The 25,220-nt window shown below is 43.0% G+C and overlaps 1 protein-coding gene across 1 annotated transcript; it reads right to left on the reverse strand.

The window, feature by feature from the left end:
• Positions 1 to 12,228: 12,228 nt before the first annotated feature.
• Positions 12,229 to 24,788, reverse strand: LOC137276751 (high affinity choline transporter 1-like). The gene is made up of 10 exons (XM_067808428.1): positions 24,704 to 24,788; positions 23,885 to 24,122; positions 23,031 to 23,138; positions 16,453 to 16,608; positions 14,917 to 15,065; positions 13,974 to 14,099; positions 13,607 to 13,760; positions 13,187 to 13,294; positions 12,902 to 13,008; positions 12,229 to 12,795 (listed from the first exon to the last, which is right to left on the reverse strand). Exons 2-10 carry the CDS (start codon positions 24,084 to 24,086, stop codon positions 12,229 to 12,231), a joined length of 1,677 nt encoding a protein of 558 aa, XP_067664529.1. The 5' UTR covers positions 24,087 to 24,122; positions 24,704 to 24,788.
• Positions 24,789 to 25,220: the final 432 nt, after the last annotated feature.

Consider the following 25,220-nt stretch of genomic DNA (forward strand, 5'->3'; position numbering starts at 1 on the left):
AATGGACGGCTTGTTTGGCTGTCTAGCTGTTCTCTGTGAGAGTGATGCTTTTGACCTTATCAGACAACTACTTACTCATGCCATGGATACTCTACAACAGTGATAGGTCACTCGTTTGCCTTCTTTACCATTTGTACTAATTGACGTCATGCTGCAACGCACACAGTGACTTCTCTCGTTCCCAGCACAACCTCATCTGTGCTTAGTCAGTTTATTGTGTCAGTTGGAATTTTACAATGAATGAATGAATGAATTATAGTAAGAAATAAGAGCAAGAATTATATGCGAATGAATGGAAGAAAGAAAGAAAATAATAAAACAAAGTACATGTGTGAATGAATGAAAGAATAAATGATACACCACAGTCTTCCCTTCCAAAACATGTTAAAGAACGCAAAAGTATCGCGAGGACACCTGTTAACATCAGCTGTCCTTTTTAAAATAGGTGTATGTGAAAGACGTTTTTGATGAAATAACTAGAAACAATTAAAAACATCGGTGTGTAGCATTTCAATGGCGGATCAGAACAGATCGGCGATATGTCATATTTTTCACACACCTCAAATACACCCTACCAATTTTTAAAAGTCATAAAACTATCACTATTACTTGCAAATACCTTTCAATTAAAGGCATGTTTCCCTTCTAAAATTAAACGAATGTATAAAAGAAGTTTTTATCGGCACAATTTAATCGAGAATGGAAGCCAGTGAGTTATAACATACCTACTTGAAACTTTCCTACAAATCTACTGTCCTAATACTGACACTAATACCAATTATTTGACCAAAACTGAAGTGACAAAATAGTTAACTTATCTTCTACATGTAAGATTTCAGTTGTCACAACACTCAGAGAATTTAATCAGCTGTTGAAAATAAACCGGGTTCAATTTTAAATACTAGGCTGCCGCCATACTGACTACACTGGTTACGTAACGCTCTGCGGCATACGTTCAGAGGCTTTTCGAGGAGTTTCTTCTCCCTCTCTATATAGTCACCCTGCTCAAACAGACAATTAACAGTAGATGCAAATTGCGTCATAAACTTATGGCAGTCTTAGTGAGCGAGTTTAGTTTATGATACTTTTAACAACAGTCGAGCACTATCACGTCGGGTACACCATCATACCCCGGTATATTGGACACCATAATATTCCTGCATGTGCGACACCATCACACCCCGGTATATTGGACACCATAACATTCCTGTCTGTGGGACACCATCACACCCCGGTATGTTGGACACCGTAACATTCCTGTATGTGCGACACCACCACACCCCGGTATGTTGGACACCATAACATTCCTGTATGTGGGACACCATCACACCCCGGTATGTTGGACACCATCACACCCCGGTATGTTGGACACCGTAACATTCCTGTATGTGCGACACCATCATACCCCGGTATATTGGACACCATAACATTCCTGTATGTGGGACACCATCACACCCCGGTATGTTGGACACCGTGACATTCCTGTATGTGGGACACCATCACACCCCGGTATGTTGGACACCGTAACATTCCTGTATGTGGGACACCATCACACCCCGGTATGTTGGACACCATAACATTCCTGTATGTGCGACACCATCACACCCCGGTATGTTGGACACCATAACATTCCTGTATGTGCGACACCATCACACCCCGGTATGTTGGACACCGTGACATTCCTGTATGTGCGACACCATCACACCCCGGTATGTTGGACACCATAACATTCCTGTATGTGCGACACCATCACACCCCGGTATATTGGACACCATAACATTCCTGTATGTGGGACACCATCACACCCCGGTATGTTGGACACCGTGACATTCCTGTATGTGCGACACCATCACACCCCGGTATGTTGGACACCGTAACATTCCTGTATGTGCGACACCATTATACCGCGGTATGTTGGACACCGTAACATTCCTGTATGTGCGACACTATTATACCCCGGTATGTTGGACACCGTAACAATCCTGTATGTGGGACACCATCACACCCCGGTATGTTGGACACCGTGACATTCCTGTATGTGGGACACCATCACACCCCGGTATGTTGGACACCGTAACATTACTGTATGTGCGACACCATCACACCCCGGTATCTTGGACACCATAACATTCCTTTATGTGGGACACCATCATACCCCGGTATGTTGGACACCATAACATTCCTGTATGTGGGACACCATCACACCCCGGTATGTTGGACACCGTGACATTCCTGTTTGTGTGACACCATCATACCCCGGTATGTTGGAGACTATAACATTCCTGTATGTGCGACACCATCATACCCCGGTATATTGGACACCATTATACCCCGGTATGTTGGACACCGTGACATTCCTGTATGTACGACACCATCATACCCCGGTATATTGGACACCGTAACATTCCTGTATGTGGGACACCATCACACCCCGGTATGTTGGACACCGTGACATTCCTGTATGTGCGACACCATCACACCCCGGTATGTTGGACACCATAACATTCCTGTATGTGGGACACCATCACACCCCGGTATGTTGGACACCGTAACATTCCTGTATGTGCGACACCATCACACCCCGGTATGTTGGACACCGTGACATTCCTGTATGTGCGACACCATCACACCCCGGTATCTTGGACACCATAACATTCCTGTATGTGGGACACCATCATACCCCGGTATGTTGGACACCATAACATTTCTGTATGTGGGACACCATCATACCCCGGTATGTTGGACACCGTGACATTCCTGTTTGTGTGACACCATCATACCCCGGTATGTTGGACACTATAACATTCCTGTATGTGCGACACCATCATACCCCGGTATATTGGACACCATTATACCCCGGTATGTTGGACACCGTGACATTCCTGTATGTACGACACCATCACACCCCGGTATGTTGGACACCATAACATTCCTGTATGTGCGACACCATCATACCCCGGTATGTTGGACACCGTAACATTCCTGTTTGTGCGACACCATCACACCCCGGTATGTTGGACACCATAACATTCCTGTATGTGGGACACCATCATACCCCGGTATGTTGGACACCATAACATTCCTGTATGTGCGACACCATCATACCCCGGTATGTTGGACACCATAACATTCCTGTATGTGCGACACCATCATACCCCGGTATATTGGACACCGTAACATTCCTGTATGTGCGACACCATCATACCCCGGTATGTTGGACACCGTAACATTCCTGTATGTGCGACACCATCATACCCCGGTATGTTGGACACCGTAACATTCCTGTATGTGGGACACCATTATACCCCGGTATGTTGGACACCGTAACATTCCTGTTTGTGTGACACCATCATACCCCGGTATGTTGGACACTATAACATTCCTGTATGTGCGACACCATCATACCCCGGTATATTGGACACCATTATACCCCGGTATGTTGGACACCGTGACATTCCTGTATGTACAACACCATCACACCCCGGTATGTTGGACACCATAACATTCCTGTATGTGCGACACCATCATACCCCGGTATGTTGGACACCGTAACATTCCTGTTTGTGCGACACCATCACACCCCGGTATGTTGGACACTATAACAGTCCTGTATGTGGGACACCATCATACCCCGGTATGTTGGACACCATAACATTCCTGTATGTGCGACACCATCATACCCCGGTATGTTGGACACCGTAACATTCCTGTATGTGCGACACCATTATAACGCTGTATATGGGACATCCTTATACCATGGGACACCATTATACCCGTGTATACAGGACATCCTTATGCCCTGTATAAGGGACACCATTATACCCGTGTATACAGGACATCCTTATGCCCTGTATAAGGGACACCATTATACCCGTGTATACAGGACATCCTTATGCCCTGTATAAGGGACACCATTATACCCGTGTATACAGGACATCCTTATGCCCTGTATAAGGGACACCATTATACCTCTATATATGGGACACCATTTACAGCCGTGAGCCAGTTCAACCCACAACTGGTGCCTGTCAGGAACCCTTGCAAGAGCAGAAAGCTCAAGTGGCAGCTGACCCCAAACTTCTGATGGACGTCCACGTCAACTTCTTTCCTCTTCCTGATGGAAACTCTTCTGGTGTGCAGCCAACTGGACCCTCACTCCTCTTCTTCCCCAGTTGCAGATCTTTCTGAAAACCCTGTGTTTGTTCTGTTTCACTCTATTTATGATGTAGTATCTGTCATACCTTTAGAATGAAGTTAATCGTTGTGTCTATCCTGCTGCTCGAACCATGGATGAACTTCACACGGTTTCCAAAGGAAAGTCTTTTAACTACTAAGAACACCCGACTACTTGATTTCCTGAAGTCTTTAATTAGTTGCTGATCGATTCAACTTGACATGTACTCACAAGGCAGGTGCAGACTTTGAAATCTATTCAAATCAGAAGGGGAATATTTCAGGGGGGACTCCTTTCCTTTGCTTTTTTTTGTCGGTGTTTAAATCCTTTGAGTTTTCTGCTCAATAGGGGGGAGGGTTGTCACCCTGGACCTCCTCAGCACAGATCCCGAACACCTCTTACTTATCTCCTGTACATGGATGACATCGAGCTCCTTGTCAAAGGAGATATCAATTTGACAGAACAGGTTGTCCTTGTCGAGTCCTTTTCTAATGTTATTGGCATGACACTTGGACTCGACAAATGTAACACTCTTCATTTGAAACACGGCAAGGTAACTAACAATGGATCGGTCAAGTTCACATCAAGTCCCCAGAACACTGTTGTTCTAACTTTTTAGTGACAGGTGACCCTTGAGGTAAGTAACCCAATTCAGCCTGCAGGTTAACCAAAGCTGACAGTCTAAGGCAGGCGCAGTGTAGGAGTAGGTTAGATTGGTGACTTTGTGTGTGTGTCATGGTAGGGTCATGGTAGAATTTGTACTAATGGTGTAGCTAATCTACTGATTGTGAGGACGTTTGCAGGAACATGGTTAGTAATGGCTATTCTGGACTTACCTATTCTGTTATTTTCAGTGTTTCGATCTTCCACCTGACGTATTTTTTCAAGAATAAGAAAAAGATAAAGATCAATTTTCCACGCTCAAAAAATAAAATCCTAATGTTTTCATTGGCTAAAAATGTAACCTCAAAAGAACATACTTTTTAGGTTGTTTTTGACCCATATTCACTTCATAAATTGCCGAAAGTAAAATACTTTTGAGTATTTACAAGGAATATTACATTGATTGTAAATTTTATTTTTATTTATTTTCCCACCTGCCTTCAGGTTTTCAGAGGACAAATATCTGTAAAACAAGACATGAACTTGGTTTGGCCAAACTTTAACATACAAAATTGTAAAGTAAGCTACACAATTACTGAAAAATTTTTCAGCATTTTCATGTTTTGTTGGTGAAAATAAACAGGAAGATCTCCCCCCCACCCCCCAACAAAACAAGACAAAAAGCATGAGGTGGACATGTCACAGTTTGGCAATGATGACTCATCCCAGATATCTTTCAATAATCTATGCGATGCAATGTTTTCAAGTAGACGGACAATGAAAAAGCTGTAGAAGGGAAGCTACCCCAGACTGACATCTTCTGGAGTTCGCTGAACTTGTTTAACAGATGTGAGGTTACCCAAACTGTTTCCTTCGAGCAGACATTTGGGTGGAGATGTCCCACAGATTTTTGATAATTATGATGAGTCTGAATATGATGAAGTGGATGTGGGTGTGGGTGTGGGTGTGGGTGTGGGTGTGGGTGTGGGTGTGGGTGTGGGTGTGGGTGTGGTTGTGGGTGTGGGTGTGGGTGTGGAGAGAGAGAGAGACCTTGTTGGACTTCATGATTTCTGTGCACAATTGCCTAATTGTCAGTATTGTTCATGTTGTGGCAACATCTGGTTGTCATATATAAAATCTGACCATGATACCTTGAACCTTCACTCAGAAATGATGTGTACTGTAACTGTCTATGCACGCCTTGTAGTACATAATGCCAGACAACGAAGACAGGAAATATACTTTTATGTTTCATAAATAATGAAATGATTGACAATGCTGGTGACATTAAAAAATTAAGCAGTGAGCGCCACCAGTACATTCACCCACTACAGACTGTAGGATCACTAAGTACTTAAACCTCTTTTAGATATAATCCTGCTCTCTGAAACACAATAAATATAGGTATTTCATTTCACTTTTGACTGCACCTCCTCTGGCTGATGCGGAAATGCAGGATATAGAGACTTGGCTATGGAAATCTGCCGAAGTCCTGACAACAAATTACTAAAACAAATCAAGAAAAGAAAGACAATGAATGATTTGAGTGAGGCTTACGGCATGTTCCAATCCAAATGTAGCCTTCCATGGTAATGTATGTGACATGTCATGAGATCAACACAAAAGGACACACCCTAGTGTTGGAGGGTCTTGACTTGAATGACCTCTCACGAGATTCGCTCTCTCCTAGAAGTTCTACATCAACGTTTCTGCAACATTTCATATACAAGCTAATTCAAAGTAAATAACACAAAAATATGGCACAGTCATAAGCAAAACAGCTACTAGTTTGACTCTTTAGAGTGAGTATGAATACATAAAGACAAAAAAATCTATAAATGTCAACTTCAGTTATGTCCGGAACACAATATTTCCGAGTACATTCTCACTCATTCACCAGGTGATGAAGGTGTGAGAATACACTACAAACCATGAAGATCACGTTTAGAATTGGTCTTCAGTAATAACAAATAAATAGAATTTATAATGCTATTTTTGGGGCCTAGAATCCAACATGATGCTTCTCTCTGGCGTTACATTATTACCAGAACGGAATTGTACTTTCAATACTTTCGAATGGGTCAGTATATCCGCTTCTCATGTGTCCATTTAAACAGTAACCCATGCTTCTTGTAAAAGGCCAGAAGGGATCGAGTGGTCAGGCTCATTGACTTGGTTTACACATGACATAGCACCCAAACTGTGTAGATTGATGCTCATGCTTTTGATCACAGGTGTGTCTGGTCCAGACTCATTTATTTACAGACTGCCGTCATATAGCTGGAATATTACTGAGTGTGGCGATAAAAAATAACAAAACAAAACTCTCCATTTACAGAAGTTGACACCCATACATGCTGATCCTTCATGTGTACAACAGCCACACCAGGAGTGCTGGCACAATGCCAGGGGACAGGGTCTCCAAGCAACCACACCTAACAACACCGTGATGTCTCTCACTCCACATATGATCTTCAGGCTACCGACAAGACCACTTTCCAGACACTTCTCTGACATATGTCTCACATCTATATTCGAAATCAGCTTCTGTGCTTGATCCCAAATACTTTGAGATAATTCAGGATAGATTCACAATTTTCAGAGATACTGTAAAAAGAATTTACAACTTGCACAATAAACCGCATGTGAACAGAAAACGATACTGGTTCCATCAAAATGTATCGGAAGATAAACTGGAGCAGTTCCTAGCTGATAAGTACTCTACACGTTATGTGCATACATCCATCCATGTCAGCAGAACCTATATTCAATAAAACAAAGAGCATCAAACAGAGATACTGTAGGTCATAACATACTGCTAGACACATATTAGATGATCCTGCGCACTAAACGCATTTGTGACAAGAGAGGCGGTACAACGAATTGGGTGAGTACACAGGCTACTACAGGTAGCTTGACGATTATGCACGTGCAATACATGCTAACCGTGACATGAAATCAACACCAGTACTGATTAACACCTGTCTCGCTACTGTTTTACACCTGTCTCAATACTGTTAAACAGATTTCAGTTGTAGTAAAAAATGTCAAGGTTAGGAAAACATGGGCAAATAGTTCATTCTCAGGCAAGGGAGATAGCATACAATGTTATCATGTATTTGGACAAAAATTGTGCAACCAAAGCAAATTCTCTTCAACAAAGTAGCCTTGCTACTGGACTCTCAACAGCAACTTTAAAGCGCATTAAGGCAGAAGGTGGTAGGAGTGAGAGTGGACCTACATTTATCAGTCCCACCAAGTTGCGCAAACCCAAAACTTGCAGTTACAAACTTGATGATTTCGACTGGTGTGCAGTCCATCAATTTGTACAAAGTTATATGGCATAAAAAAACAACTACCCACTCTGGATACGATGTATGACATGGCAAAGTGCCATTCAATTCGTTGGGATTGTACCTGTTCCCAAATTGAGTGTGCTATAACAATTCATGCGTGAAATTTATATGGCGTACAAAAAAACTACCCACTCTGGATGTGATGTATGATATGGCAAAGTGCCAGTTTAACTACAAGGGTTCTAAGGAAAGTTTTTGAAAAAATCTCAAAGACATGGGGTTTAGGTGGCAAAAAACGTAGTCAAACTGTAAACTTTAAATGGAACATAAAGACATTGTTTCCAAGCGTTTGCAATACTTGCGTGCAATATAGAAATACAGAGAAGAAAATCGAACACTCATCTTTATCGATGAAACATGGTTGCATGTACACCACATTGTCCCAAAGTGTTGGCAACTTGAGGGTGAAGTTGTAATAAATGGGGTTCAACCTCCATCTGGCACCGGACCTCGGCTTATTGTGGTTAATGCAGGGGGTGAAAACGGTTTTGTTCCAAATGCTTTGCTTGGTTTTGATTCCTAACTCAAATCAGCAGACTATCATGACGAGATGAACTTTGATACTTTTTCCAAATGGCTCCAGGAAAAAGCTGATCCCAAACCTTCCATTGCACTCTGTCATCGTTATGGATAATGCACCATATCATAGCAAGCAAGTGGACAAATGTCCGACAACTGACAACAGAAAAGATGACATAAAAGCGTGGATACAAAGGCACAATATCTCATTTGATGAGAAAATGCTTAAAGCTGAACTATAGTTTCTTGCAAAATCCAACAAATTGGACCCTGTCTACAAAGTAGACACGATGTTGAAGCAACATGGTCATGATGTACTACGTCTCCCTCCAAACCACGCAGAACTAAACCCGATTGAGTTAATTTGGGCAAATGTGAAAAATTATGTTGCTTCACAAAACTTGCAGTTCGCAAAAAGTTCCTTAAGAGTTGCCATAAATGATAGGATGTCTGCAATCGGTGCAAAAGAATGGTCGGAATGTTGTAAACATGTTAAAACAATTAAAGATAGTTACTGGCCACGCGAAATTGCAGAAGGGGAAATTGACAGACTAGTGATTGACTTAGGACTTGCAAGTGATTCAGACACTGAGACTGATTCAGAGAGTGATAATTAAAGCATAAGTCCGCCTAATTTTCCTGCATTGTTGTGTCTTGTATAATAATTGACACATACTATATCAGGTTTTTACTGTTCCCATACTTTGTCATAAAGTGTAATCTTTGGTGAGTTGTCAGTATTTTATATTTTTTTAAGTCACTGATAAATCTACTGAGTCTGGTACTGAGTAATCCCCAAACTGAAAAATTTGTGTACAAAGATATTTCTCACTGACTTATCAATGTCAAAAGGTATTTTCAGTTTTCTGTACACAATTTTGGTGACCATAATAAAAATATGACAGAAATTTGGAAATATGGTTTGAATACTAACCATTTCTCTGGAACCGGTTGTATAAATTTCCAAGACATGTATTCCCTGTCGATCACCAGGGAAATTATGGACGTAAATCAGCCCGTACAGAGAAATAGGAACAAAATAATGGGATAAAAATATTTCCCCCTTGCTTCTCTGATTTAGCCACCACCATTCAGTAACAGATAACTTTTAACATATTAAAAAGTCAAATGAAACACAATTAACTATATGTAGTTATAATCTATTTAATATTTAGCAGATGAAAAGTCAACTTTACCCATTAAAACATCATCGCATATTCCTTCGAATGATAAGACTGTAATTTCAGGCATAAGATACTGATATTCCACGCTAACCTTTACTTAAGAAGAAGACAAATAGATGATTGGGGCATTGGCAAGCATTTTATATACTCAACAATTTTGTTCAAAAAAAACCCCAGGAAAATGTCATTTGCTACGTGAAATGGATCAGTGGTCCTAAACATATTTGCTCAGTATATTGTGTTGATTCAATTCATTGGGATTGTACCTGTTCCCAAATTGAGTGTGCTATAACAATTCATGCGTGAAATGCACGGGGATATTTGCTCAGTATATTGTGTTGATTCAATTCATTGGGATTGTACCTGTTCCCAAATTGAGTGTGCTATAACAATTCATGCGTGAAATGCACGGGGAAAATGAACTTCTCGATATTTATCAGACAACCTGTCTCCCTCTTGTTTCAAGTGGATTGTTCTGTGGGGCGTTCCCAAGTATGCAAATTGGGGTCATTTGTCAGGTCGTGGATCATCTTATATGTGTTTACCAGTAAGCCTGTACAAAACATACATGGAATATCAAGCACATAGCTGATGTCTTACAATGTATCAGAAATACACAACAAACAGATATAGTATAATGATCACAATGATATGACACCTTCACATTTAGTACAACACAATCATACGACACACTCACCCATGGTACAACACAATCATATGACACCCTCACACATAGTACAATACAATCATATGACACCCTCACACATTGTAGATAACAATCATGTATAATGACACCCTCAGACATGGTATAACACAATCATATGACCTAGTCACACCTGGTACAACATGATCATATGACCTAGTCACACATGGTACATGATCATATGACCCAGTCACACATGGTACAACATGATCATATGACCTAGTCACGCATGGTACAACATGATCATATGACCTAGTCACGCATGGTACAACATGATCATATGAACTAGTCACGCATGGTACAACATGATCATATGACCTAGTCACACATGGTACAACATGATCATATGACCCAGTCACACATGGAATAACTGAAACAATAACCCAGCTACACTGCACCTCAGTTATAATACCCCTAGCTATAGTGCCCCTAGTTATAATACCCCTAGCTATAGTGCCCCTAGTTATAATACCCCTAGCTATAGTGCCCCTAGTTATAGTGCCCCTAGTCATAATGCCACCCTGGCTATAAGGCCATGTTTTTGTCAAAGCAGATTTCCTGCCCCTATAATAACATGGTTATCCAGTCACACTGCATGTATTGCCCTTTGCCAATGTGTGTATTGTTTAACACAGTTGTGTTACCCACTCACAATAAAACAACAGCATATGACTAAGTCAACAAATAGTACAGAATCTGGGCCAACCACTAAAACAAGCATATAACACATTAACACATGGTACAACACAAGCACAAAACCCTGTCATAGATGGTATAACACAGGCATATAAGCCATCAACACATGGTACAACACAAGCACAAAACCCTGTCATAGATGGTATAACACAGGCATATAAGCCATCAACACATGGTACAACACAAGCAAAACACCCAGTCAGATGATAAAAGATAAGCATTAAAGTATTGTCACTATGGTGACATAATCCCCTGCTGTGAATTATCAAATCAAACTTAAAAGTAATGTTAAATGCCAACAAAAACATGACCAGTCAACCACTCTTGACATCTTGCTCTGTAGTTCAAACAAACAAATATTTTCAAGACTCACTTTGGCCTTGACATGAATGTCATGGTGTATGAAATATGTCAAAATATTAATAAAGAGAAGTCTTGAAAGTCAATGAAGAAAATTCAGTGAACTATTTTTTAGATATCACGCTGTCAAACTTAACATGCAGGGTAACATGCTGAAATTTTCAAAGTTTCACGGTGACCTTGAAAATTATGTGAAGGTCACCAAAACGGTCTGGGTGCTGAATCTTCCCAAGATATGGCTGGTTCATTCTTCATACTGTGGAATCAGATATGAAAAGAATCTTGTCAATGGTTTTTATGATATTCCAATTCGTACGTATGGACAAACGGACCGAAAGAGACTAATGTCATATCCGGTGCTTTGTACTTAACATGCAGAGCGGTATTATCACCCACCAGTCACACATGGTATCAGATGAGCATACAACCCCGTCATACATGGTATCAGATGAGCATACAACCCCGTCATACATGATACAAGATAAGCATATAACCCATTCAAACATCGTATAGGATCAGTATACAACCCTGTCAGTCAGTTTGTAAAACAGAAGCATATATTTGAGTCCGATGGAACACAGTAGACACATATTCCAGTCACCCATAATATAAGTCACCAGTAAAACCAGGAAGCTATAAGTCATTAACTTCTGCCCTCCTAACACAGTTACTCTGCTCCATCTGAGATGGTAAGACTTGTTCTGCACTTTGATCCATCAAAGCTATACTCTGTTCTGTGGATCTCTGTGTTGGCACGCTGGACGTTCGTGAACTAAATGCTTTCAGTACATCCAGCTTCCTGGGTATAATATCCAAACAGAACAAACTCCGAAACACTTCTGACACAATGAAAATAGTCAAAGCAGAACAGATCATGGCAAAGGTCCTGAACGGAAACAGCTGTCCATGGGCTGGTGTGTAATATGGGTAGGGAATAAATGGTACCAGATGAAGATCTCTGTCGCCAGCACCCAGACGGAGGAACAGTCCTACTATGTAGCCGATAAGGGCACCGTAGGCATTGGTGCGAGGGAGGAAGAGTGCACATGACAGCTGCGGCAACACAATTACGAACACAATGTCAGCTGCCAGGATAAACAGCCCATAGATGATCTGTACATAAAGGGAGATAACTGTGGCCAACACGCCTACTGTAACCACTGCAACACGCTGCACCACCATCAGCTCCCAAGTCTTGGCCTGAAATTGAAGCACTATTGTTATTTGGAATACATTAAGAGTTACATCAGTTGAGAGGAAAGCTTTAAGTAAAGCAGGAAACAGTGGGGTTTGTGTAGCTACCTACTCGTGGTCTGAAGATGTTCTTGTAGATGTTGTGGGTGAACATGCTGCTGGAACCAAGGATGGAGCTGTCCATCGATGACATCACTGCAGCCGATATCGCACCAAGACCTGTTACAGAAACAAGACATTTGTTTGCAACAAATAACTGAGAGTTGCACTTCAGAGCCAGATACTCCCTCAAACCCTGAACATCTCGAGATGAAGAGGTTAACAACAGATGCGACTTTCCAGTTCACAACAATGATGTTTCTCTCACTAGAAAATGACGACAGAACCTACCACTCACCTAACAAAGCTACTGGCGTCGGCGTGAACTCCTTTAGCACCAGTGGCAGCACCATCCTTGACTCTCCTGTTTCCAATGGTGATGCATCCAGGGAAGTAGCGTTCCAGTCTAAAACATCAACCAACAGGCTGAGGCATGGAACAACACCATAAGATGAGGGGAATATGGGAAGAGGACAGAACCTGCAGAGACGGACAGACTTACGTACCTGCAGACAGACTGCTCTATAGAGGTAAGACTGTGGAACAGAGATAGACAGACAACAGACTTACGTACCCGCAGACAGACAGCTCTATAGAGGAAGGACTGTGGAACAGTCAACAGTCAATAGAGAGACAACAGACTCACGTACCTGCAGACAGACAGCTCTATTTAGGAAGGACTGTGGAACAGAGACAGACAGACAAAAGATTTATGTACCTGCAGAGACTGATGCAGCTCCAATCAGGATGGAGGGAATGACAAGGACAAGGGCTCCACAGCCTCCAACGATGGACAATACACGTGCCTGGGCCCCGCTCCGCACTGCCAGGACACGCTGGAAATAGGCCTGCCAGGGGATTGTGCCAAAAGTCTAAAACACAAGATCATGACAACTTGGCAACAATTCTATGTAAATATATCAACATCCTATAAGATGGTTCAAATGAATCCACCATCGTAAGGACACACAAAACATATACAGACCTTTATGTCATTACTTTGGGCTGAATGAATTTTTTCAAAATAACATAGTTTGCCATCACTCATTAAATGGTGGTTCTAGTGTTGCCAGTGCACATCTTACCATTGCAATGAACAGGTCAACCCATGTGAGACTGCTGGTCTTGTCTAAGCTTCCCATCCATTGGCTAGAATTGGCTGTGATGTCTCCAACATTTTCATTGGTCAAAACAAAAGGCACAGACAGCACCTGAAATGACAAACAAGGATATATTCAGGCTTTACCCTCCCCAAAATCTAGTATCACATTCCCAAACATCCACCTCCCTACTGATCAGGCCACATCTCCCTACTGATCAGACCATACCTCGATAATGATGAGACCATACCCCAATAATGATCAGACCATTCGTCCTTACTGATCAGGCCACACCTCCATATTGATCGAACCATACCTCAATCATGATCACACCTTACTCGATAATGATCAGACCATTCCTGCCTACTGATCAGGCCACACCTTCCTACTGATCAAGCCACACCTCCCTGCTGATCAGGCCATACCTACCTACTGATCAGACCACACCTCCCTGCTGATCAGGCCATACCTACCTACTGATCAGACCACACCTCCCTGCTGATCAGGCCATACCTACCTACTGATCAGGCCACACCTCCCTATTGATCGAACCATACCTCAATCATGATCACACCTTACTCGATAATGATCAGACCATTCCTGCCTACTGATAAGGCCACACCTTCCTACTGATCAGACCACACCTCCCTGCTGATCAGGCCATACCTACCTACTGATCAGACCACACCTCTCTACTGATCAGGTGACACACCCCTACTGATCAGACCATCCCTCCCTACTGATCAGGCCATCCCTCCCTACTGATCAGGCCACACCTCTCTAATGATCAGACCACACCTCCCTACTGATCAGGCCACATCTTCCTACTGATCAGGCTACACCTTGCTAATATCAGGCCATCCCTTCCTATTGATCAGACCACACCTCCCTATTGATCAGGCCACACCAAACCACAGCAATTATTCACCAGGCCAAATGTGATGAGTGCTAGTTGTGCTATGTCTGTGTAGGCAACAGCGATGAGCTGACCAATCATAGTGTAGCAGACTGCGACAGATGATGACACACAGATGGTTGCTGTCAGCGGCAGGCCAATGATGACACTCAGGCTTGTTCCTGAAGTACAGAGCAGCCATGACTTGAGATCTAAGACATGGTCACTGAAATCTCAATACACACAGCAACAGGGGCACCTACTTGTACAACACACACCTAACAGAGATAAGGGCACCTACTTGTACAACACACACCTAACAGAGATAAGGGCACCTACTTGTACAACACACACCTAACAGAGATAAGGGCACCTACTTGTACAACACACACCTAACAGAGATAAGGGCACCTACTTGTACAACACACACCTAACAGAGATAAGGGCACCTACTTGTACAACACACACCTAACAGAGATATGGGCACCTACTTGTACAACACACACCTAACAGAGATAAGGGCACCTACTTGTACAACACACACCTAACAGAGATATGGGCACCTACTTGTACAACACACACCTAACAGAGATATGGGCACCTACTTGTACAACACACGCCTAACAGAGATATGGGCACCTACTTGTACAACACACGCCTAACAGAGATAAGGGCACCTACTTGTACAACACACGCCTAACAGAGATAAGGGCACCTACTTGTACAACACACGCCTAACAGAGATAAGGGCACCTACTTGTACAACACACGCCTAACAGAGATAAGGGCACCTACTTGTACAACACACGCCTAACAGAGATAAGGGCACCTACTTGTACAACACACGCCTAACAGAGATAAGGGCACCTACTTGTACAACACACGCCTAACAGAGATAAGGGCACCTACTTGTACAACACACGCCTAACAGAGATAAGGGCACCTACTTGTACAACACACACCTAACAGAGATAAGGGCACCTACTTGTACAACACACACCTAACAGAGATAAGGGCACCTACTTGTACAACACACACCTAACAGAGATAAGGGCACCCAAATATGCAACATACACAGTGAGTGAGTGAGTGAGTGAGTGAGTGAGTGAGTGAGTGAGTGAGTTTAGTTCCACGCCGCACTCAGCAATATTCCAGCCATATGGCGGCGGTCTGTAAATAATCGAGTCTGGACCAGACAATCCAGTGATCAACAACATGAGCATCGATCTGCGCAATTGGGAACTGATGACATGCGTCAACCAAGTCAGCGAGCGAGCCTGATCACCCGATCCCGTTAGTCGCCTCTTACGACAAGCTGAGTCGCCTTCTATGGCAAGCATGGGGTGCTGAAGGCCTATTCTACCCCGGGACCTTCACGGGTCACAACATACACAGAGACTGGGGACCTGCTTATACAACATAAGCCTAATGGAGATAGGGGACCTGTTTCTACAACATACAGGGGACCTGCTTAGACAAAATACACCCAATGGAGTATTGACATACAAGACAAGGTCACTGAGACTGGGGACCTGCTTATACAACATAAACTGGACACCTGTTACTCACCCAAGGCAGACAGTATGGATGCTGTCCAGAAGAGATCTCCACACAGTGTGGCGAGGTAAACAAGCAGCACCTGCAGGTGCCCGTATTGCACCTGGAAGGGATCCAGCATCGTCACGTACTTCTGGTCTCTCATCACACGGGCAAAGATCATGCCCCCTGGAACAGCATAACCATAAATATGGAATACCCCGCTTGCTCTCTGGGACAGAATAATGGCCAACATAGAGTCATTATTACTAATATCACATGTGATTTGTCGTTTTGAGATTAAGGTCAAGTGAATATGTCAGTGAATATCAGGATAGATTCATGAGGAAGTTTGTAGGGGCATGATAAAGGTAGCAGTATCTTGAAGGGAGGTAACTCCATACAGCTTGCAATCCCAGTTTTCTTTCAAAAAGAAAGCTGCTTAATGACTCATGGCAACATTAAGTGGGATGATCGGAGACCAAGTAACTGAAGAGAAGTTACTTTGCAAACATTAGCCATCACACATTCCATGGTACATACTTCAGTGGGACTCAGTCAAAGTGAGGCCACTCTGGAAGGATTATTTGTTAAAAAAACTCAACATGAAAAAGAATAAGTAATACAGCCTCATCAAAGTACTCAGAGAAATAGAATTTTTCAAAACTAGGCCATTCAAATTGGTCCTGGATTTATCCTCCAAAATACCATTTTATACGTAAAAGTTACAAAAAAGTATATGAAGGGTAAGAATCACATTGATGTCAACTTCTTTATTAAGTATATTCTTACGGCTTCATCCAGAAACAATTAGGAACAGACAGCAACGTAAGGACATGTGAAAACGAAAACAGTTAGGAGATAACAAGGGAAATCTGTACTTAACTACATGGTGGCAGGATAATTCAACACCAGGTATTGTTTATCCAGCAATGGTTGATGAGGCAACAAGTGTGGTATTTAAGGAGGGATAAGAAGACAAATGGAAGCCAGACCTAACAGTGATAATTACAAGGACAAAAAGTTTAACCATAAATTGTCTATACTTATCCTATCTCATGTTATACAGCTCTCCTCTTCCTCTTCGACATGTCATGAGTTGAATCAAATCTTGCTTGCCTTTGACCTCCCGACCTCTGCCCCCACCTCTACATCGGCACCTGTCTATCATTGCTATAACTGTCTGTGCCTCTCATTCTCGTCCTGGACCTTCCAGTAATGTGACGCAGGGCAGGTAGGGTGGGCAGCAGCAGCGTGAGATAGCATAAGTATATAAATATACAATTTATGATTACAATTTCCAAATTGTTAAAAAAAACTTACCCTATCTCACGTCATGCATTATCCCCCAGGAGGGCCGCACAACTCTACACTTATGATGGGTCACCCTTTGGCTTACACATCACAAATTTTAGGTTGTGGGTGCTCCCAAATTATTGTGGTTTTCAGCCGCAACCTTAGACAAGCAAAAGGACGCAGTAAGCGCCACCTCCCCACTATGTATCAGGTGACCCCAATGATCTGGCTTATCCTTGCTTCGAAACTAATCCCCCCATTCACGCTGGTAGGCGGTGAAGGAGGGAATAGCCCAGTAGCAAAGCTAGTTTAAAGCTCAGTACCAATCTCGCAAACTTACCAAAGGTGAGAAAGGACTTAGGAGCAGAACCCTTCAATAACCATTAAGGTAATCGCAAATCAACACTTCACTGATGTAACTGCTCGGAGAGTAGAGGTCAGTAAGCGGAGTGTCAATCATCTCTGCATGAAACACAAGACTGGCCTCACAGTCTATCACACTACAAGTATGACAGTGCAAATATGCCTAGTTCCCTCAGTGAGAATGTTCAACCCCATATGAAAAATGTACTAGGGTATGGGTAACATCGATATCTTTCATGTACAGAGCACCTGACACAAAAGGGCAACTACTGTGCTAGGACCAAAGGACCGAACTGATGGAGACCTTCCACATTCATTACCGAGATCCTGGAGGTAGTGTGAGGTGAATACAGTATCAGACTTCCCAAAACATCCCTCCAAAATGGTTTGGAGCTAACAAATCCTGTGAAGCGCCATAGTGGAAGCAAGCGCAAAAGTCTCATGAAGCTTTGTCGTCGATGGTGGAGGTAGATCCGCAAAGGCATATGCACGCAGGATCGTACATCTAATCCAAAATGTGAAGGTAGTACGAGAGACTTCCAAGGTGGAGGCAATGGAACGTGGGATGAACTGTTTCTTGTGTAGTCTGCGACAGTCCTTAGAGGCAGCTAGGTAAATCCTTAATGCTTGAACCAGGCACAAGGACAAATCTTCTGTGTCGTCTGGACCCAAGTAGGGAGCAGTGGAATTGTAAAAGTATGGTCTGGCTGTCCTGGCTATTGATTTTTGCAAAGAAAATTCCACCACAAACCAAGCAACACTACAGCATGTGTAGACCTCTCAAACCATCGAGAATGTCTAACTTAGAAATATGAGTAGCTGTAGCCAGAGCTGAGAGAAAAAAGCTCTTAAATGCTCAAAATCTTTTGCCCTTCGTCCTGCAATATGTTTCAAAATTCTTCCACTTAATCACATGAAGTGACTTAGTGGAGCTGTAATGTGCTGTAGTAATACCAGTAGCAGCACACTTAGAATATCCTCCAGCTGTCAATAACGGATGTAAACGTCACCAGACGTGAAGATGGAACAAGAGCTGGGACCACTGTAGCTGATCTGAGTGTGGATGAACCAGTAGATCTAGCTGATCGGCGTGTGGATGAACCAGTAGATCTAGCTGATCGGAGTGTGGGTGAACCAGTAGATCTAGCTGATCGGAGTGTGGATGAACCAGTAGATCTAGCTTATCGGAGCGTGGGTGAACCAGTAGATCTAGCCGATCGGAATGTGGATGAACCAGTAGGTCTAGCTGATCAGGAAGTGGAACCGGAACAGGGTCGACTAGTTCCTTAAGTCTACAAGCCAACTCCTGGCCAGCCAGTAGGGCACAATCAGTCATCTACTGAGTCATGGGCAGTTTGAGCAGTATGCATGGAAGAAGGGCCACTGGTGGAAACACATGTGATGATACCATCCCATGGAATGGCTACAGCATCTTGACCCCAAGCCATAAGGTCTGGAATCTGAGACACAAAGAAAGGTAGCTGATGGTTGAATCGGCTCTGACTGGACCATGAGGTAAGTCGTTTATAGGTTTTGTTGCCAAAGAATGATGGAAAAAATCCCTGCCCTGAGCTTGAGAACATAAATTTGCAAGCGACCACTACCCTGCCACTCAATGCTCCCCACCCGTGTAGAGATGCGTTCACACATAGGTGGTGAATCAGGATAAACGACTCTTGGTGAACTCCGGCGCAAATGTTAAATTCTTCCATCCAGTACATGAGATAAGGATGGAGGTGCAATGGTAGCGTGATCAGTGCAAGCGGGTTGTTCACTCTCACGCGAGGAGCTAGAAACAATTGCCGTGGACGCAGTTGAAGTTGACCCCTGACGATCACTGCCTGAGCTAACAACAGAAGACCAAGGAGCTCCTGCCACTGATGAAGCGCACTGATCTGGGCCAATGCAAGAGGAATTAGACACTGAATCTTACAGAAATGATTCCTTGGGACTCTGTGTCGAACACCGTTCTAATGAACTAAAGATGGCGAGCAGGGATCAGTTCCGATTCTGTCAACTGACTAACCAGCCTAACTGGTGAAGTGGCTGCATCATGAACTCCATGTGACGAAGGAGAAGGCCATGATCGGTCTAAGCCTGAATGCATCATTGATGTAAGCTTCGGATACCATACCTTTGCAATGGAGGAAACTGGTGATCAGCTTCGTAAACAGCCACCAGTTGGAACAATTTCCAAAAGGGAGTAGACGCCCCACTCGATAATAGTTTTGTGATGGGCACCCAACACCATTCAAAAATGAGTCGGAGTGTGAAAAATAATCTCAACTTGTCAGAGTCCTTTTTGGGGACCAGAAAACTGGAGTATAGAATCCCAGGTCAACCAGAGTTGGGCTCAGGGATTTGACTGCAAGTTTCTGGAGTAAGGTATTTATTGTTGATTGTAGAGGAGTCGATTACTGAGAGGGATACATTCTGTGGCGAGAACATAAGGGTCGTCCAGAATGGTCCAGTTTGGGCCAACTGGGGAAGTCTGAATAGGAAAAACTGGGGGCGGAAGAACCAAACCGCTTTCAAATATCTTGAGTCACACACCAAATCACTCTCTAATATCTTGAAGTCACTGCATGTCGGGTTTCTGAGGGGAGAACAGGTCGGAAGCGGAAGCTGGTCTTGAAGCAGCGAACGACAGATTCTGGCAGCCGGGAAGGAAGTTGCCAGTCCCCAACGCAGGTTGGATGGAACATAACAAGCAGGTCACCACTGGCACATAGAATCTTCAACTTGTAAACGTTGGTATTTCAACAACTCCACCGAAACCTGTAAATGAGCATCTTGTCCAACTCTGCTGAATAGCTCCATTAAAGAGTGACCTGCCCGGCCAAGGCTGAAGAACAACAAAAGCATTAAAGTCCATAGACTGAGATGTCAAACCCTTAATTGCCGGAGTCCAAGAAACCAGCAAAATAGATCTTGTTACAGGCACCATTGTATCAGGTAAGGTAACACTAGCTATGCCAGACTCACAAGATGAAACAGTAGAGCTCATCAAGAGTGTTGCGCTCAGCCCTGATGCCATCAACTGTGGAGTAGTAAGCCTCACATTGGAAGTTACCAAGAGACCAGGAACAACTTGTGTGTACCATGAACAAGCGTCGCATCAGGCACACTGTGAGTAATCTCCAAAGTGGTCAATGAGAGAGTGCTGAAGCAGGCGTGAAGCAGGAAGCGTGGAACCAGCAACATAAACCTGTCCCAGTGTAAGCGACCCTCCTCAAGTGGTTGTCCATGAGCCATCACAATAAGTGGCGCAAAAGAACCTACCACTGATGCAATATGTGGATGCAGAACAGCCACCACTGAAGTCGGACAGAATTGAACATTGGAAGTAGATAGCACTACAACCCGAGGTGGTGAAGAATTGTCCACAGGAAGAGAGCTAGACGCATGTGGACAAAACAAACAGCAAAGGTTCTCACAGAAGTAGGAATCAGATGCCTCATTAAGAAAATCTTCATTGGGAGACTGGGATGGGGATGGTCACACTGTTGATTTCTTATGATGTTCTGTCTTAGGGTGTTGGTGTACAATGTCTACAAGCGACTCTGTGATATACAGAGAAATTATTGTCATCAAGATCAGCACAAAAAGTGAAACAATGAGATCAGTCACAATGACCTACACAATCAAGACGAAAGGCATCCAGATCTGCCACTGAGAAATTACTACTGCAATTATCGCAATGTTTATGCTTCCTGGTAACACTTTGCTTAGATCTACCACTTTCTTTGCTTTGAAAACACACTCAAACTCATCAAAGAGAAGCACATGGTCACACGACACAGCGAAAAGAAAGAGAATGACTGGGACATCTGAGTGTCTTGCACGGTTATAGAGATGATTGACAGGTGTCAATGTAGGGGAGGGGGCAGAGGTCGGGTGGTCAGAGGCCACCAAGATTTGATTCAACATACCTCAGCACATTTCCACACACGGTTATAGAGATGATTGACAGGTGTCAATGTAGGGGAGGGGGCAGAGGTCGGGTGGTCAGAGGCCACCAAGATTTGATTCAACATACCTCAGCACATTTCCACACACAGTTATAGAGATGATTGACAGGTGTCAATGTAGGGGAGGGGGCAGAGGTCGGGTGGTCAGAGGCCACCAAGATTTGATTCAACATACCTCAGCACATTTCCACACACGGTTATAGAGATGATTGACAGGTGTCAATGTAGGGGAGGGGGCAGAGGTCGGGTGGTCAGAGGCCACCAAGATTTGATTCAACATACCTCAGCACATTTCCACACACGGTTATAGAGATGATTGACAGGTGTCGATGTAGGGGAGGGGGCAGAGGTCGGGTGGTCAGAGGCCACCAAAATTTGATTCAACATAGCTCAGCACATTTCCACACACGGTTATAGAGATGATTGACAGGTGTCGATGTACGGGAGGGGGCAGAGGTCGGGTGGCCACCAAGATTTGATTCAACATAGCTCAGCATGTTTCAACAAATGGTCATAGAGGAAGAGGAGAGTGGCATAACGTGAAATAAGACAAGTTTAAAAATATATTAAATTAGTCAGTCTCCAAAACTTTATTATGTTCTTGAACCTATGGAGAGTATATGCACTATAGCTTGCATCAGAAACATACATTTTCATTTTGATGAAATATCAAGGGGAAAAAATTACACAACTTGCTCTCCTGTAAATTCATCTATTTTGGATAATTTTACCAGATGTGCTGAAAACAAAAATTGGAAAAACCATAGTCATAGAATATTTAACACTCGAACTTTACTTGTGTTCAAATCTATGAAACAAACACCAAAAGACGTTATATTTCTGTGAGTACTTTAGTGAGTTCACATTCATGGACTACGTATGTGTGGTAGAATAGGGAATGGTGGTACAATGACTAGATATTGGCTATGTGCAGCCAAGGTCCACCTGTAGTCAACTACAACTATCTACAGTTGAGTATACCCAGAGAAAGGCCACAGAAGATGCCAAGGGGAGCAACTGTCCAGATCAGCCCATAACTTGCCACCGACTCTGCCGTGCCGTTGATGTAACCGCCTCCAACTGTTGTTGCTGTAAGAGATGAAATCATCACTGACTGTGCGGAACACTGATCTCCTTTTATCATAATGATGACTCACAGGCTGTTAAGTAGCCCACTGAGGGGTGAAAGATGGGGAGAAAACCACATACAGTCCATCAGAGGCAAATCTCCTCAATGAATTGTACTCTAACTCAAGACAAATAATCGTAAACGACTGAAACTATCGCCAAAGTAAATAGGTAAAACACACCAACCCTGCAGAATTTTGTCACAATTTTTGTCAACAAAATATATAAGTTGTTTAACAAACCATCATTATTTTCATTTGACACTGCAAGATTTGTGACATGAGTGTAGCAACAACTTAGGTAACAGCTAGGTAAGCTATACATGTTCGAGCAATATCACAGCTTGGGACATCACAAATGTGCTTCACACATTGGTTCTTCGTTGTACCCATGTGAGTGTTCAGCATGATGAGTGAATGTTGTAAACACTAGGCTACCCCACTGTCCTACAATACATAGTGCAAAGATCCAGGTTAGAATTTGTTGTGTGTCATCAGTAACCCATGCTTGTCAGGTGGTCAGGCTTGCTGACTTAGTTGACACATGGCATGCTCATGCTGTTGATCACTGTATTTTCTAGTCCAGTTGCAATCACTCACAGACCGCCAACATTAGGCTGGAATATTGCCGAGTGCGGTGTCAAACAACCAAACAACATTTAGAAGAGGACAACTTCGAACCAGACTTGCACTGGCGAGCCAACGTACCAATCATTGTAAACACACCCACAAATGTAGGCAAGTCTCTCCCTGCCACAAGAGTTGTCTCCAGTGATCGCCTTTCCTGCTGACCCTTAACCTTGACCTTCCATGTGGCGACCACACCCACCACCAATATCAGGAAGTAGAACAAGATGATGACGATGAGGCCGACGACGTTCACTGCCATCCCTGTAGCTGAGCCAATCATACAAGAGTCCTGGCACTAGGTTCATAAAAGCCAAGTCTGCAACAAACGTGTAAATACATTCACTACAACATCATCCTGTTAGACATATCTGACAAAGTCATTACAATCTCTTTCAATTACTTGAGAAATTATTCTGTTAGGTTATAAGTTTTATGTTTCAGTATAATGAACATTAATCAAAATCTTAAACATTCAACAGGCAACATACCCCACCTGTGATTCGTTCATTCCTGTCTACTGCCACAACTGGTATTTAGGAAGATGTGACCCTCTGTTGGGAAGCCACACTTGCCAGATATGTTGCATGTAAAGTGCATGTTCACTGGGGCAGCTGCTAATGCGTATAGTCTGCTTCGATACAGAACCGGAAGCAGTCCTTCTCTGGTTCAATGTCAGCATAATTGGGACTCACACGAAAAGGTTCGTACAGGTTGCTTTACACACGACCCAATCTGTAAGATTGAGTCTGTGTATAGCAGCCAAATATAAACAACTCTAAGAATAGATTATTTACACAATAAAAGGGAACTGCGCCAATCTGCGTCACATACTGGTGTCAATAACATCGCTGTCATGCTCAACATATAGTTGTGACATCACGAACTTAGGATACCCACCGTAATTCTATACCACATATCTCAGCCAGGGACACGGCAGAGTCGTCGTAATCTAGAACGTGACAACACCGTAGACGCCAAGTAAATGTTCACCATACATCTCTCTGTCAGTTCTAATTCATTACTTGCAAGGATCTCAAAACGGCACTTCTAATTTCTCCAATTGCCATTGCATACCGGCTTGTACTGATACACGTGCGTAAACAAAGTCATTATAAATTACGGATTGGCAAATCTTCTGAAACGAAACAGGATTCGTTTGACACCGTGTTATCATCCTGTTTCTGTTGGTGTACAGAAACAAATTGATGAATAAGATAATTTATTCTGATAACTGGAAACTAAGTACCAACATAAAACAAAAGAAAGTTATAGTTTTTTTAAAAGCTGGCAAAATATGGGGTAAAAAATGCTTTCTAGAAATAACATCGTTCTGCATATATTTAGGTATTTACTTCTAGAATAGCCTGTCATGGAACAGAAACACATAACAGGCAGCCATACAAGCTAAGGCATT

The sequence above is a fragment of the Haliotis asinina genome, chromosome 1, assembly GCF_037392515.1.
Source record: "Haliotis asinina isolate JCU_RB_2024 chromosome 1, JCU_Hal_asi_v2, whole genome shotgun sequence".
Taxonomy (NCBI): Eukaryota; Metazoa; Mollusca; class Gastropoda; order Lepetellida; family Haliotidae; genus Haliotis; species Haliotis asinina.

Excerpts from the sequence above, each read along its gene's own strand:
- LOC137276751 (XM_067808428.1), bottom strand. The coding sequence starts at position 24,086 with ATGATTGGCTCAGCTACAGGGATGGCAGTGAACGTCGTCGGCCTCATC. Across the intron at positions 16,609-23,030 it reads CTTCTGTGGCCTTTCTCTGG|GGGGCATGATCTTTGCCCGT; the intron begins GTATACTCAACT and ends ATGCTGTTCCAG. Across the intron at positions 14,100-14,916 it reads CACTCATCACATTTGGCCTG|GTGCTGTCTGTGCCTTTTGT; the intron begins GTGAATAATTGC and ends TTGTCATTTCAG.